The sequence below is a fragment of the Chiloscyllium punctatum genome, chromosome 5 (genome assembly GCF_047496795.1).
Source record: "Chiloscyllium punctatum isolate Juve2018m chromosome 5, sChiPun1.3, whole genome shotgun sequence".
NCBI classification, from domain to species: domain Eukaryota; kingdom Metazoa; phylum Chordata; class Chondrichthyes; order Orectolobiformes; family Hemiscylliidae; genus Chiloscyllium; species Chiloscyllium punctatum.
In genome coordinates this window covers 20678613-20693584 of record NC_092743.1, presented here as the reverse complement: position 1 = coordinate 20693584, position 14972 = coordinate 20678613, and the positions used below count along the sequence as shown (strand labels likewise).

At 44.6% G+C, this 14972-nt stretch overlaps 1 protein-coding gene across 1 annotated transcript in view; it reads right to left on the bottom strand.

The window, feature by feature from the left end:
- lama1 (laminin, alpha 1) overlaps positions 1 to 14972 on the bottom strand; it is a 291180-nt gene that overhangs the window by 41343 nt on the left and 234865 nt on the right. Inside the window, exons 44-51 of the mRNA XM_072569885.1 lie at positions 14771 to 14953; positions 14350 to 14504; positions 11430 to 11573; positions 8128 to 8261; positions 6523 to 6679; positions 6292 to 6416; positions 3220 to 3370; positions 1289 to 1433 (exon numbers count right to left, since the gene is read on the bottom strand). Of these exons, the coding sequence (XP_072425986.1) occupies positions 1289 to 1433; positions 3220 to 3370; positions 6292 to 6416; positions 6523 to 6679; positions 8128 to 8261; positions 11430 to 11573; positions 14350 to 14504; positions 14771 to 14953 (1194 nt within the window). The remainder of the gene's footprint in view (positions 1 to 1288; positions 1434 to 3219; positions 3371 to 6291; positions 6417 to 6522; positions 6680 to 8127; positions 8262 to 11429; positions 11574 to 14349; positions 14505 to 14770; positions 14954 to 14972) is intronic.

The window sequence follows — 14972 nt, the reverse complement described above, 5'->3', positions numbered from 1 at the left end:
AATTCAATAAAAAGAATCTGGAACTCAGAGGCTAATGATGATCAGAAGACCACTGCTAATTGCTAGGGGAAACTCAGTCTAGTTCACTAATGCCCTTTAGGGAAGGAAATCTGCCACCCTTCTCGGGTCTGGCCGCCTAGCCATGTGGTTAACTGTCCTCTGGGGAAATGCCCACATTCTGTGAATGAATTTTTTTTTTAAAATGGTATTGTAACCAGCAATTATGGTCCTTATAGCTACTGATAATTAGTGTCTGGACTCATACACACCGACTAAAAACATCTTTGATGCTGGAGTATGACCGTGGGTTTATTTACTCGGTAAATAACTTGTGGGAAATTTGAAACAAACAGAATATACCATTGGTTGTTTGGTAGCACAGAACTTGAGTACTGGGCTCATCAGGACAGTTTGCAAGAATACCAGCTGAAGGGGGTAGATTAGATTAGATTCAATTCCCTGCAGTGTGGCCCAACAAGTCCACACCGACCCTCAGAAGAGGAACCCAACCAGACCCATTTCCCTCTGACTAATGCACCTAACACTATGGGCAATTTAGCATGGCCAATTCAACTGGCCTGCACATCTTTGCATTGTGGGAGGAAACCCACGCAGACACGGGGAGAATGTGCAAACTCCACATAGACAGTTGCCCGAGGCTAGAATCAAACCTGGGTCCCTGGCTTGTGAGGCAGCAGTACTAACCACTGTGCTGCCCCATTAATAAACCATTGATTGGTTAACCATTGATACTGAATCAGAGGGGAGTGCTGATTGTTAGAAGCATCATCATATCTCACTGTCACTACAAGATTGGGCTCTATGATTCATGAAGAAAGGCCTGATCCTGTCCTGTACTGGTCTCTGTTCTTTGAGTAGCGTGCTAGGACCATTTCAAAGAGCAGTTAAGAATCAACCACAGTGCTGTAAGTCATGTGTAGGCCAGACCAAATAAAGATGGCAGATTTCCTTCTTCAAAGCAATTGATAATTGTCACCATTTTGCTATTTTATTTCTATTTATTGAAAGCTAATTTCACCATCTGCTATGGTGTGACTCGAACCCATGTTGTGAGTGCATTAGCCCTGGATGACTAGGTGAGTGAGATTGCGACATGTCACTGCCTGTCCTTATCAGCGAATCCAGCTGAAACAACAGAATGGACTAGGTTAGCTACTCATTTGAAGTCCCATTACTAAGCATTCTCCAGAAAGGGGAATTTATAAACTTAATGAAACCTAATGAGAAACACAAGCTCATTGGCTGATTAAGAAATCTCTTTTCTTACCTAGCTTCCGGTTGCGCTGAAATGCAATTTTAAACCATGTTCCATTGTTGTATCTTTTCTCTGACATAAGGGTTAGAACTCCAGACCCTAGGTCAAAGGTCACTCGCACTTTCCCATCTGCCAGCTCTACTGCTAAGAAATCTCTCTGGTGAAGGGTAAAAAGGAAGAAGGTTACTGTGATGGTACTATGGCTTTAAGAGATGTATTACATCCTGGCATTTTTTATGAAGAAAGCTTGAGACACAGGAGATGAGCAGTTTGTTCAAACTAACAAAGTAAACATCTTGTGAGCCCTTTTTTTTTAAGTTGGAACAATAGAAGCAGCCTGAATGGGTGGGGCCAAGCTCCCACAGAACCAGAATGTTTGATTTTAGTTTTTCAGTAGCAGTTGCTGCTGGGATCTTGAAGCTGGATGTGGAGCTCTTATTCCTCTCTCTGTTAAAGCTAAAAGCTTGGATTCTCTTCCCGCTGCTGGAATTGCATGTGAGACAATCTATTTTGCTGAACTTGCCTTTGCCAAGGATGTGTTTATGGGATGTTACTACATTGGACCAGTTGCTGTTTAGCAATTAAATAATCTATTGTTCTGTTACATTTTCCAATAAAGTTGTTGTTCCAATTTTATGTTTCTCTTGTTTGTATTTTAACTATAGTACATGAATAAAGGGTGTTTTGCTTCAAGACTGACCAATGGGATTGCACCTGTAATGCAACACCTGTAACTTGCCTTTAAAATTAGGATAAATTTGGGTCTAGATTATTTTCTTTATACATTTTGAGGAGGTTTGGTCTTGCCCCTAACAGTAAAGGACTCTGACCTTTCTGCATGACAGCAATAAAATGAACATTCTTGAACCCCGCTTCCACAATTCTCCCTCATGATTTGAACATTCTGCGGCTGTCTCATTTTTTGTTTTATGTTATGGAGGAAACATGGCAGGAAGCAGATAAACCTACAGAACAATTTCTCATAAGCATGACCCAGTTCACCCTCTCCATTCCTCGAGAAACAAACTCCGCCTGCTACTCAGAAACTAACTTCCCCGTCAAGGGTGGATATAGGAGTGCAGTCCTTTTCAATGTTTCACAGCCAGACACAGGTTTCGCTGTGTGGAAGGGCCGGTTATAAGAGAATCTGAGCAGAATTGATCTGCCTCAGATAGTGTTACAATGCTCATGATTAAAGGAGCATTCCACACTTACGGTGTGTTCACCAGGCTGCCTGTGAACACACTAGTATGCATCATTGTTCAGATTACACAAAGATAAAGTCACTTTAGTCTTTGCTCTTTTTTCAGAGCGTGACTGGTGGTGGTTTAGCCTGAGAGTCTCCACACTTCAGGTGAGGGGAGAGGCTAAGAAGGGCAGTCCGACATGGTACCCTCAGCTGGTTGGTGAATACACAATGGTGGTGACACTCTTCATCACCAACTGGCTACCCAGCCAACTGAGCCGACTGACACCTTACATAATCCATACCCACCCATCAAACTGCCAAATTGCTTCGGAAGTTCACATAAGGAGTGACCAACCAGAGAAAAGTCATCTTCTTGAGTTGAAAGGAAGGAGCTGCTCCTCCAATCAGAGTTTGCTTCTCTCCTGTCATGTGACAGGCCAAGAAACAAGCTTTAACTGTAGAGGACAATGCAAGGGGGAAGGAAGTGTCAGCTGGTGGGTGCTGGGAGAGACCAGGGCCAGTTGGGGAGCTTTAGACTCAGGGTCCAAGGGCTGGGAGAGGGGACTCCACAGCAGGGTGTCCAGGGACGTGCAGGCTAGGTGGATGAGCCATGGGAAATGCAAGGTTACAGGGATAGGGTGTGGAGGTGGGTCTGGGTGTGATGCTCTTCGGACGGTTGGTCGGGATTTAATGGGCCAAATGGCCTGCTTCCCCATTGTAGAGATTCTATTAAAGAAAACTGATGGATGCTTACGGTGCCATTTGAAGCGAGGTAGAGGAGCAAGCCATTTGGTGAGAATGTGCTGAACTGCATCACCAGCTGGGTTGTTGTGGAACGTAACACTTTCTCGACAGCTGAATAGCCACTACCATCAAAGTGGAAAGCAATGTCTTCGTTCTGTGACCTGCAGAGTATGTACAATGTAATTCCACAATAAATCCTTTCCACCTGATGTACATCACAGATTGACATCGTCACACAGAAACAGCAATGTAGGCCTGCGGTAAAATGTGTGCTTATACTTTTTGACAAGAGGAATAAAGGAGCTGAATATTATTTAAACAGAGAAAGACTGCAGAAAGTTGGATGTGGGGGTCCTCCTGCGTTAATCATAAAATACTAGCATCAGGCAGTAGGGATTGGCATGTTAAATAGAATGTTAGCCTTTATTTGAAAGGAAATGGAATATAAAAATAGTGAAGACATGCTAAAGCTACACAAGGTCATAAGATCATAAGAAATAGGAACACGAGGAGACCATCCAGCCTCTCATGCATGCTCCATCATTTAATAGGAACGTGGCTGATCCAACATTCCTCCTTTTCTGACACTTTCCTGCCTTTTTCCTGTAACCCTGATTCTCCTACTAATCAAGCATTGATTTATCTCCACCTTAAACATACACAAGCTGTCCATAGCAAGGAGGTCCAAACACTCTCAACCCTGCAGAAATAAATCCCTCCTCAGGCGACTGACTGTGTGGAGTTTACACATCCTCCCTGTGTCTGTGTGGGTTTCCTCTGGGTGCTCCCGTTTCCTCCCACAATCCAAAGATGTGCAGGTTAGGTGAATTGGCCGTGCTAAATTGCCCGTAGTGTTAGGTAATGGGTAAATATAGGGGTATGGGTGGGTTGCGCTTCGGCAGGTCGGTGTGGACTTGTTGGGCCGAAGGGCCTGTTTCCGCACTGTAATGTTATGTAATCTAATCTAATCGCAGTCTTAAATGTGTACCTGTTCATTCTGAGATGATGCCTCTGCTCCTATACTCTCCCATAAAGAGAAACATCCTCTCAGCATTTACTCTGTCAAGTCCCTTAAGAATTCGACGTTTCAATGAGATCACCTCTCATTTTTCCAAACTCCATTAAGCAGAGACCCAACGTATTTAACCTTTGCTGTTCAGACAATCTGGAGATCTTCCTATTAAGTAATACCTATCCTCAAATATAGGGACCAAACACTTCACAGGCCTCAAGATGTGGTCTTACCAGCACCTTCTTGGCTAGTGCAGCAGCAAGGTCGAGGACATGGCTGAACAGTTGCAGTTGTCAGTGACTATGTGGGTTTTGTTGATCCAAACAAAGCAATTATATAGAGGTCGTGAGGTATTTGTGTTGGAGGACAAGTCTGAGTATGGTCAGAGTCCACAGCCTTTGCAGTATCTCATGCCTGCATATGTTTCTTGACTGCACATTGAATGAATCAAACTGGACCAAGCCTGACATTTGAGATGCTGGGGGACTCTGCAGGACGCCACAATTCACAAGATTCTTTTCATGTAGAAAGAAACATTCAAATGTGGTTTGGCAGGTAGAGAAAAAAATAAATTCCAGAAATCTGAGATCGAAATAAAAACTGGCTGAAGTTTACAGCAGTTCGAGGAGCAGGTGGAGGTGAAAGTCAGATGAACGTTTGAAGCATGACCCATTTCGACAACTGGTGATGTGCACAGCTCAGAGAGTAACCTCTGTCAAAGACTGGCTGAAATACTGTGTATTTTGTTCCTTATTGCTATCTTGGTCTTTAAAGAATTGTTAAAATGATTGTGTAAACTAATAGTAATGTCACTGGTTTAGACAACACCTTTTTATCACGGTGTGCAGCCTTTTATGAACAGACATAAAATATATGAAATTCAACAAAAGAAGAACAGATCATGAGATTGCGTATCCACATACTAATGGACTGAGCATTCACAGCATGTCGGGATTCTAAAAGCTATGAACCATTATCTTGAGTCTCATTTGCTTGAAATGAAGTTGACTGTGTTAGCTCCTACTGTAATTTTTGAGGGTGGGCAATAGACTTTAAGTAGAATGGACCATACACATTAATAACATGGTGTGGTGGTTCACCACTGCTTCCTGACCGATGATAGACCAGGAAACTCCCTTGCTCTTATCATCTACTATCAGATGTATTGAGAAGATTTACAGTCTCAACAGTCAACTATTTGCCCAGGACCAATGGGTACTTAACCCAGGAACTTCTGGCTGGGGTGGGGGTAGAGATGCTGCCCACTGTGCTACTTTAGCCTGTCTAAGTAACAATTAGAAAGGTGATACTTAACTGCAATAATTTGTACTGACAATTGCAATGTATTCTATCTCCCAGGTGATGTACAAAAGCCTCTTAATAATGTCAACTTCTTTCAGAAAGTGGTAAAGTAAGGTTTCAGCTTGGACTGTTTGGCGTCACCACCAATCAATCACAGATTCAAACGTGGCTTTCAAAAATGAGTTCTGAAGAAAGGTTACTGAACCCCAAGCATTAACTCTGTTTCTCTCTCCACAGATGCTGCCAGATCTGCTGCGTTTCTCTAGCAATTGCTGTTTTGGTTATAAGTAGTTGTATGAATAATAAAAAGAGAACATAAACCGTGTGACCTAATATTTACTGGCATAATTGGAAACATCGCTGGTTTAAACAAGACATTTTTCCAATGGTACAGCCTTTCATGAACAGCTACAGAGGAAAGAACTAGAAATAAAAAGAGAAAAGGCTGGAGAAACTCAACACATCTGGCAGCAGTTCTGGTTTCAAAATATTCTCTGCTTCTCTCTCCACAGGCGCTGCCAGAGCTGCCGAGTTCCTCCACCACTTTTGGTTTTTATTTCAGATTTCCAGCACCTGCAACACTTTACTCTTTTTTAAAATTAAAATGGGAAAGGACAAGCTGAGTTTGTTGTTGCAGTGGGCCAGCATGGATACAACAGAGCAAATGGCCACCTGTGCTGTATCAATTCTGTAATACTATGAACCTTTGAAGGTGGAAATGCTCACCAAAGTGATTTTAAACAGCAAGAGTGATAGGGCCTGTTTTACCTTGCAAAGCAGCCACTACAACTCCCTTCTCTTTCTCGGAAGTTCCACAAGCCGATGGATTTCCCATCCAGGAAGGCTTCACCCAAACAACCTTTGAAGTGGGTAATCTTCACAGCCGCTACTTTCTGTTGCAAAGGTAAGTGATGTTATTTCAAAAAGACAATAAATGCGCAGGCGTTAGACAAGAGGAGGCCAGCTGTAAGCAGTAGAAATCAGAGAAGATGCACTGACCTTCATCTGTTTCGAGAGACCCCCAACAAACACGAGTGTGGTATTGCCCACATCCAATACAGTGGAGGTTCCAGGAGATGAGGCTGTCTTTACCACTGGCTTGTCTAAACTGGACGCACCAACTTCTTGAACAGATAAGGTACCCATACGGCCAAACCTACCAAACACATTTTGTTCAGCCAAACAAATAAAGGATTTTAAAACTCAACATAATTAGTGTTAAATGTTTATTGTCCAGCTAGGAAAAGGCAATTTCCATTTACATTGCAATTACACATACCTCACAATTACCTTGTAAAATCTAATTCCAGTTTAGTCTCAGCCACAGAATTGAAACTCTTGCAGCAATATGCTCAGTTGCAGTGTACCGTGTTTCAGTTAGTTAACATGTAAGCAGTTAGTAGCATCTCAGTTCCTGGTTTTAAATTAGAACATAAGACACAGCAGAATATGTGTGAAAGATCAGGGGCTGAATCTCCCTCCGGGAAAATAGGTTAACTCATGACTCCTGACCCCTGCCCTGTCACCCCCCTGTCCACTGCTCTGACCCCTGCCCTGAGCCCCACCCTCTGTGCTGACCCCTGTCCACTGCCCTGACCCCTGCCCTAACCCCCACCCTTGGCCCTGACCCCCGCCCTCTGCCCAGACCCTCGCCCTCTGCCAGACCCGACCCCCACCCTGACTCCTGCCCACTGTCCTGATCCTGGCCTCACCCCCGTCCTCTGTCCTGACCCCCACCCACTGCCCTGACCCCCTGTCCTCTGCCCTGACCCCCTGTCCTCTGGCCTGACCCCCTGTCCTCTGGCCTGACCCCCCTGTCCTCTACTCTGACCCCAGCCCTCTGCCCTGACCCCCTGTCCTCTGCCCTGACCCCCTGTCCTCTGCCCTGACCCCCACCTTTGAGTCTGACTGATTGAATCGCGGTTTAGAGAGATGGGAGCCTGCTGCTATTGCCCAGGAACGGTACTCCAAGATGAGAGGCAACACACTGCCACAAAGTGGAGAATTTCCTGAGGGAGGGTTGAAAATTACGATGGCATGATTTAGCAGGGAGAAGGTGCCATCGAGTGATCAGAACTGAGAGAACGACTGACTGTCATCCAATCGACTGAAGAAATAGACTGCGGAACAGCCTACTCCTGTCCCTCCGTAAGTGACCCAAAATTACTTTCATAAATAATAAAGAAGGCATTGGGAATAGGTAAGGGGCTTTATAGTGTCCTGTAATTAAGCCTGTCATCCCACTGCTGCCAATCCTGGGTAAGCAGCAGTGCAGGGCAGGAGGGGGTAATTGGCTGGCTTCCACAACCCCTCCCCAAACCATCATTTAATCCCGACAAGTCCCTAGTTCAGGACACATGCAGGAAGATTCCTGACAGCCCTGGCAGCGTCTCTCAGGGAATCAAGAAATATAAGAAGCAGGCAGCAATGAGGAGCTGAAAGCCACCATAGTCAAAAAGCCATAACTGCACTGAATGGTGGAGCAGGCTTGACATGGTCTCAACCCTGCTCTTATTTCTAATAGGTTTCCAACACTTCCGGATAATCTAGAGGTGACCGACAGCCTGCATCAGGCAGGGAGATGACGAAGGAATGCCCACTTGCCTGGCAGCGTGAATCCTGTACCACTTGTTGTTGTTAATTTGAAGATCGGGGTATTCCAGTCTCGTTGTGCCAGAGCCCACATCCCATAGGAAGACAACCCTGCCGTGTCGCATCTCCACAGCCAGGAATTCAGTCTGAGGAACAGGCAGAGACTTAGCACAACCTCGTTTCTTTGTGAAGATGATTAAAGCTATTCAGGTGCCACTTTTTGGGTTCAGAAAAGATTTACAAGGATGTTGCCAGGGTTGGAGGATTTGAGCTACAGGGAGAGGCTGAACAGGCTGGGGCTGTTTGCCCTGGAGCATCGGAGGCTGAGGGGTGACCTTATAGAGGTTTACAAAAATGAGGGGCATGGATAGGATAAATAGGCAAAGTCTTTTCCCTGGGATCGGGGAGTCCAGAACTAGAGGGCATAGGTTTAGGGTGAGAGGGGAAAGATATAAAAGAGACCTAAGGGGCAACGTTTTCACGCAGAGGGTGGTACGTGTATGGAATGAGCTGCCAGAGGATGTGGTGGTGGCTGGTACAACTGCAACATTTAAGAGGCATTTGGATGGGTATATGAATAGAAAGGGTTTGGAGGGATAGGGGCCAGGTGCTGGCAGGTGGGACTAGATTGGGTCGGGATATCTGGTCAGCATGAACGGATTGGACCGAAGGGTCTGTTTCCATGCTGTACATCTCTATGACACTATGAGATCTAAATGGAACAATGCATTTTTAATCTTGTTTTATCTGAAGCAGAACGAGAAAAATACCACAAGCCGCAGTATTCAAGACAAAAGATCTGACTCAAAAGTCAGTGTAAAAATTGGTAAAGGGTTTCCTAGACCTTGCAGAACCTTTGGACACACTAATTTAAGAACATTATTAAAAGGAACACATTAAGAGTATTACAAAGTGTGATTAAAAAAATGCATTGTTAAATGTTGATATTCTAAATATAGTGTGTGCCTGCAGAAGGTAATGGTTCACAGCATCTGGAAAGACATGATCTGCCCCTGTCACACTGTGATTCCACTGATCGTTCCTGGAATGTAAGGGTGAGACATGAGTAATGTCATATTGAAGAATGTGAGAAACGTTTATTATCACATTTGGTATCCACAATCACAGGCACGTGCATCTCTGGAGTGTACTGAAGTACACTTCTCCCAGCATGTCGTGCTGCAAGAAGACAGAGTTCAGCAAGAGGGAGACTGTGAGCTTTATATCATTATGGTGAAAGTGGCATGTAAAGTTCTATATTGTCTATTAGCTGTAAAGCATCACACAAATGCTGCAAAAAAACCAAAAAAAAACCTAATAGCATGTTGGGAGGTCTAAATGGAAAAACATTTTAAAAACTTTGCTCCATTGCAACCAGTCCATTGGTATATTCCCAGTGTTGCTTTTGGAGTTTGCATCATGTACAGCCATGGTTGAGCTGCCAGATGATTGGGGGTGGCTAATGTAGAGCCTTTATTTTAGAAGGATTGTAAGGAGAAGCCTGGGAACTGTAGACCTGTAAGTCTGACATCAGTGGTGGCGAAGTTGTTGGAGGGGATTATGAGAAATTGAATTACAAGCATTTGAAGAGGCAAGGACTGATTAGTAGATACAAAGTTGGCCTGACGGTAGGAGACAGAGGATGCTGGTACATGGTTGTTTTTCTGACTGGAGACCTGTGATGACTATCGATGCTGGGTCCACTTTTGCTCGTCATTTATTTAAATGATTTGGATGAGAATGTAGGAGGCATGGTCAGTCAGTTTGCGGATGACACCAAAATTGGTGGTACAGTCGACAGTGAAAGTTACTTAAGATTACAAATGGAACTCGATCAACTGGGTCAATGGGCAGATGGAGTTGAAATTGGATAAATGCGTGTTATTGTATTTTGGTAAAACCAACAAGGGCAGGACTTATACAGTTAATGGTAAGGCCCTGGATAGTGTTGTTGAACAGAGAGATCTAAGAGTTCAGGTATGTAGTTCTTTGAAAGTTGCGTCACAGGTAGACAGTGTGGTTAAGAAGGCATTTAGCGCGCTTGTCTTCATTGCTCAGAACTCTGAGTTGAAATATTATGTTGAGGCTGTACAAAACATTGGTGAGGCCTATTCTGAAGTACTGTGTGCAGTTCTGGTCATCCTGCTATAGGAAGGATATTAATAAATTGGAGAGGGTTCAGAAAAGATTTATCAGGATGTTGCCAGGGCTGGAAGGTTTGACTTATAAGGATAGGCTGGGACTTTTTTCCCAGGAGTGTAGAAGGTTGAGGGGTGACTTTATAGAGTTTTATAAAATCATGAGGGGTATGGAGAAGTGAATAGCAAAGGTATTTTCTCGAAGGTGGGGGTGGTCATAAGTATTTTTAAGGTGAGAGTAGAAAGGTTTAATAAGGACCTGAGGGGCAATGTTTTCACACAGAGGGTGGTTTGTATGTGGAATAAACTGCCAGAGAAAATGATAGATGCAGGTACAAATTCAACATTTAAAAGACACTTGGACAGGTACATGAATAGGAAAGGTTTAGAGGGATATGGGCCAAAAGCAGGCAAATGGGACCAATTTGGTTTGGGAAACTTGGTTGGTGTGGTTGAGTTGGACCAAAGGTCTGTTTCTGTGCTGTATGAAGATACATCATTATTTACGGAATTATTTTCACTTGACACATTTGTACAATGCCTCATAACAAAAACTACATTTAGCAAAAGATGGGAAATGCTGCCTTCCTGAAGTAGTCCTACAGAACTTCTTCAAATCATGAGAAGTTAGTTGTTACCTAAACACTACTGCTGTTCTCACACAAGAGAAATGGAACTCCTGACCTGGATGGGAATAGTTTCATTTCATTTACATGGCAACCTACCATCCATTGTACCAAAGCATTTGAAGCATAAGTAAACCTCAGTGGGCGTACACCACTGCAGGTGCATCGATTGATTCACTATTTTAATGGTCTGACAGTCCTGTGGCACAGTAGCTCAGTGGTTAGCACGGCTGCCTCGCAGCGCCAAGGACCCAGATTCAATTCCAGCCTCCGGCAACTGTCTGTGTGGAGTTTGCACATTTTCCCCGTGTCTGTGTGGGTTTCCTCCCACAGTCCAAAGATGTGCAGGTCAGGTGAATTGGCCGTGCTAAGCTGCCCATAGTGTTAGGTGCATGAGTAGGGGAATGGTTCTGGGTGGGTTACTCTTCGGAGGGTCAGCGGGGACTTGTTGGGCCAAAGGGTCTGTTTCCACACTGGAGGGCATCTAATCTTTAACGGTCAGTCAAGGCCACTCCACAGTTTGTAACAACAGATACATCAGGTTACTCACACTGGTGCTGCTGCCGAGGTAGAAGAGCAAGTTTTCTGATTCGGAGGTTTTCACATTCAGTGTCAGAGTGTTGTAGTTGCTGCTCGTCACTGCTGGTTGGTAGGCACGGACACAATCAGAGTTGGCTGATACTGCCACTTTAATCTGAGGAAAAATATCAAATTCATGATCAGTATCAAAATGGCTGGATTTGATATTGGCACAAGGGTGACCAACCAGGACACAAGCATGGAGGTTTAGTAAGTTCTCCTCAGGAGAGTTCACCTCATCTGTTCTCGGTCAGTTAGATCATCCTCACAGAATATGGCTCCTACTCCACAGGAATACAACAGCCTTGAGTGCTCACAGCTACCGTGATCCTGACAAATAAAAGATACTGCAGCTTACTGGCCCGTCCCCATTCTTATAATCGATTGTGCTCAAGGCTCAGTCCCTCTGTGCCTGAACCCACCTCAATCAAACACTCTATCCCGTTGCCTGTCTGTGTGTCCTTCTATCACCAACTTGCCCATCCCGACAAATACGCAGCATCCTCTGCTGGCTCCAAGCAGCCAAGCCTTCTCTCCGCACCTGCCCCCCAACAACACTGCCTGAGCTGGGCAGCCCATTGGACAGCATTCCTCTGCCTTTGTTTTCTCCATTCAGGAGATGTAGGCTTTGCTGGCTACATCTGTAATTACTGCCATCTCTAACCTGTTTGAGAAGGGGATGTTGAACTGTCTCCTTGATTCACTGCAATCCTTGTGGTGTAGGGACAGCCATAATATCATTATGGAGGGATTATGATCTAGTGACAGGGAGTGCATGGGGATATAGTTCAAAGTCAGGATGGTAAATGGCTGGCAGGGAAACCTGCACACAATCCTACGTATTTGACACCCTTGTCCTTCTTTGTGGTTGAAGCAAATCTTAGCAGGACTTATACACTTAATGGTAAGGTCCTCGAGAGTGTTGCTGAACAAAGAGACCTTGGAGTGCAGGTTCATAGCTCCTTGAAAGCGGAGTCACAGATAGATAGGATAGTGAAGGCGGCATTTGGTATGCTTTCCTTTATTGGTCAGAGTATTGAGTACAGGAGTTGGGAGGTCATATTGTGGCTATACAGGACATTGGTTAGGCCATTTTTGAAATACAGCTTGCAATTCTGGTCTCCTTTCTTTTGGAGAGATGTCGTGAAACTTAAAGGGATTCAGAAAAGATTTACAAGGATGCCAGGTTGGAGGATTTGAGATATAGGGAGAGATTGAATAGGATAGGGCTGTTTGCCCTGGAGCATTGGAGGCTAATGGGTGACCTTCTAGAGGTTTATAAAATCATGGGGGGCATGGATAAGATAAATGGTAAAAGTTTTTTCCCTGGGGTCGGGGAGTCCAGAACTAGAGGGCATAGGTTTAGGGTGAGAGTGGAAAGATATAAAAGAGACCTAAGGGGCAACCTTTTCTCTCAAAATGTGTATGGGACGTGTATGGAATGAGGCTGCCAGAGAAAATGGTGGAGGCTGGTACAATTGCAACATTTAAAAGGCATCTGGATGGGTATATGAATAGGAAGGATTTGGAGGGATGTGGGCCGGATGCTGGAGGTGGGACTAGATTGGGTTGGGATATCTGGTCGGTATGGAGGAGTTGGACTGAAAGGTCTGTTTCCATGCTGTACACTTCTACGAGTCTATGAGGTCATGGGTTTGGAAGGTGCCGTTGGTGGAGTTTTGAGAAGCTATTACAGCGTATCTTGCAAATGATACACATTGTTGGCAGTGTGTATCAGTGCTACAGGGAGTGAATGTTTGTGGATGTGGTACCAATCAAGTGGGCAGCTTTGTCCTGGATGGTGTTAATCTTCTTGATTGTTATTAGAGCTGCACCCATCCAGCCAAGTGGGGAGTATTCAATTACACTCCTGACTTGGGCCTTGCGGAAGATGGACAGGCTTTGGGGAGATGGGATGTGACTAATCACTGTAGGATTCCCAGCCTCTGACCTGCTCATGTAGTCACAGTATTTTCATGGTTGGTCCAGCTAGATTTCTGGTAACTGTGTTGTTGGTAGAGAGTGGGGCGTTTGGCGAGGGTAATACCGTTGAATGTCAAGGGGAAATATTGGATTGTCTCTTGCTGGAGATGTTCAATGCCTGTCGCTTATGGTCATGTGAATATTACTTACCACTTGTCAACCCAAACCTGAATGTTATCCAGGTCTTGTTACATATGGGCATGAATGAATTCTATATCTGAAAAGTCACAAATGGTGTTGAACATCATCAGCGGCCATCCCTCTTTCTGGCCTTAGGATGGAGGGAAAGTAATTGATGAAGAAAATGATGGAAGTCATTGGGCCTAGGACACTGCCTTGGGGAACTCCTCAGCAAATAAAACTAGCCCTTAAGATGTTGAACTAAAACTTTAATCTGCCTCTTATTTCCTGGTAAGACTAAGGACAGATTGCAGTTTGAAACAATGTTTTTAACTAGGCACAAGTTGAAGAGTAAGGCTGATACAGGAACACAACCAATGCTGTGAAAACAAGGGCTATGAGGCACGTTAGCAAGTAGCATTGAGGTTTTACTTGTTGTTACTGGGTCATAGATCAAAGAGTTCAGGAAACCTCAGCATCACAGCAGTGTCTCCAAGCAAGAGCAAGAATTGAGTTGAGTATGAGATGGTGCCATGAGTGACTTTAGCAGAATATAAAAAGGTAGAAGAACATAATAAACACAGGTAGGAAGAGCCCATTCGGTCCTTTGGTCCTGTTATTACCAATCATGGCCAGTAGCGTTCAACTCCAATTCCCTGCCCACTCCCCATCGCTGCTACAAACAAAACAACATCCCACCCCCACCAACCACTTCTGGGGGCCAAAGCAAGTGACCACTGCCGTTAACCTTTCCTTCACCATCAATGCATCCCTGGCTGGCTACTCACTGAAGCAGCTTGCTTCCGCGCCTGACTGATCAATTCCTTTATCTCTGATAAGTTTCTGTTCAGGTTCTCCTCCAGAACTTTCAGCGGCTTCAGCTTCTCCAGCAGGTAGTTGGCTTGAACTTCGACCTCCTGCACCTTTTTACCAGCGGCCGCCGCTAAACGGGAAAGAGAGCAGAAATTTAAATACAGGCGGAACTGAACGTCACTGCACTGTGCATGTTACAGCTGGAAGCCAGATTTCCATTATTCTGGGGTGAGACAGCAAAGTGGCAGAACATTTGACAGCATGGTTTTGACTTTCTTTCTTTTAAAAGAAAAGTAAATGTGTGATTGTTTGTTTTGGCTCTGCAAGTGTCCAGTCATGTAAAATAAGTGCATTTGTCAAAAATGACCTTTAATCAATTTCTCACTGCAAACTTACCAATCTTCGCTGAGTCACTGATGAGGTCATTTGTTTCTCTGACAGTTTTATTGACCCTCGCCACGGAGCCAGATGTGCTCAGCAGCTGCTGACTGAACTGCTGAATTTCAGCAAGAGTTGCAGCTGCTGTCAGGTTTGCTGAGACTGCACGATCCTTCGCCTCTTGGAATCGAGCATCTGTCCCTGCAAGAAACAAGTGGAG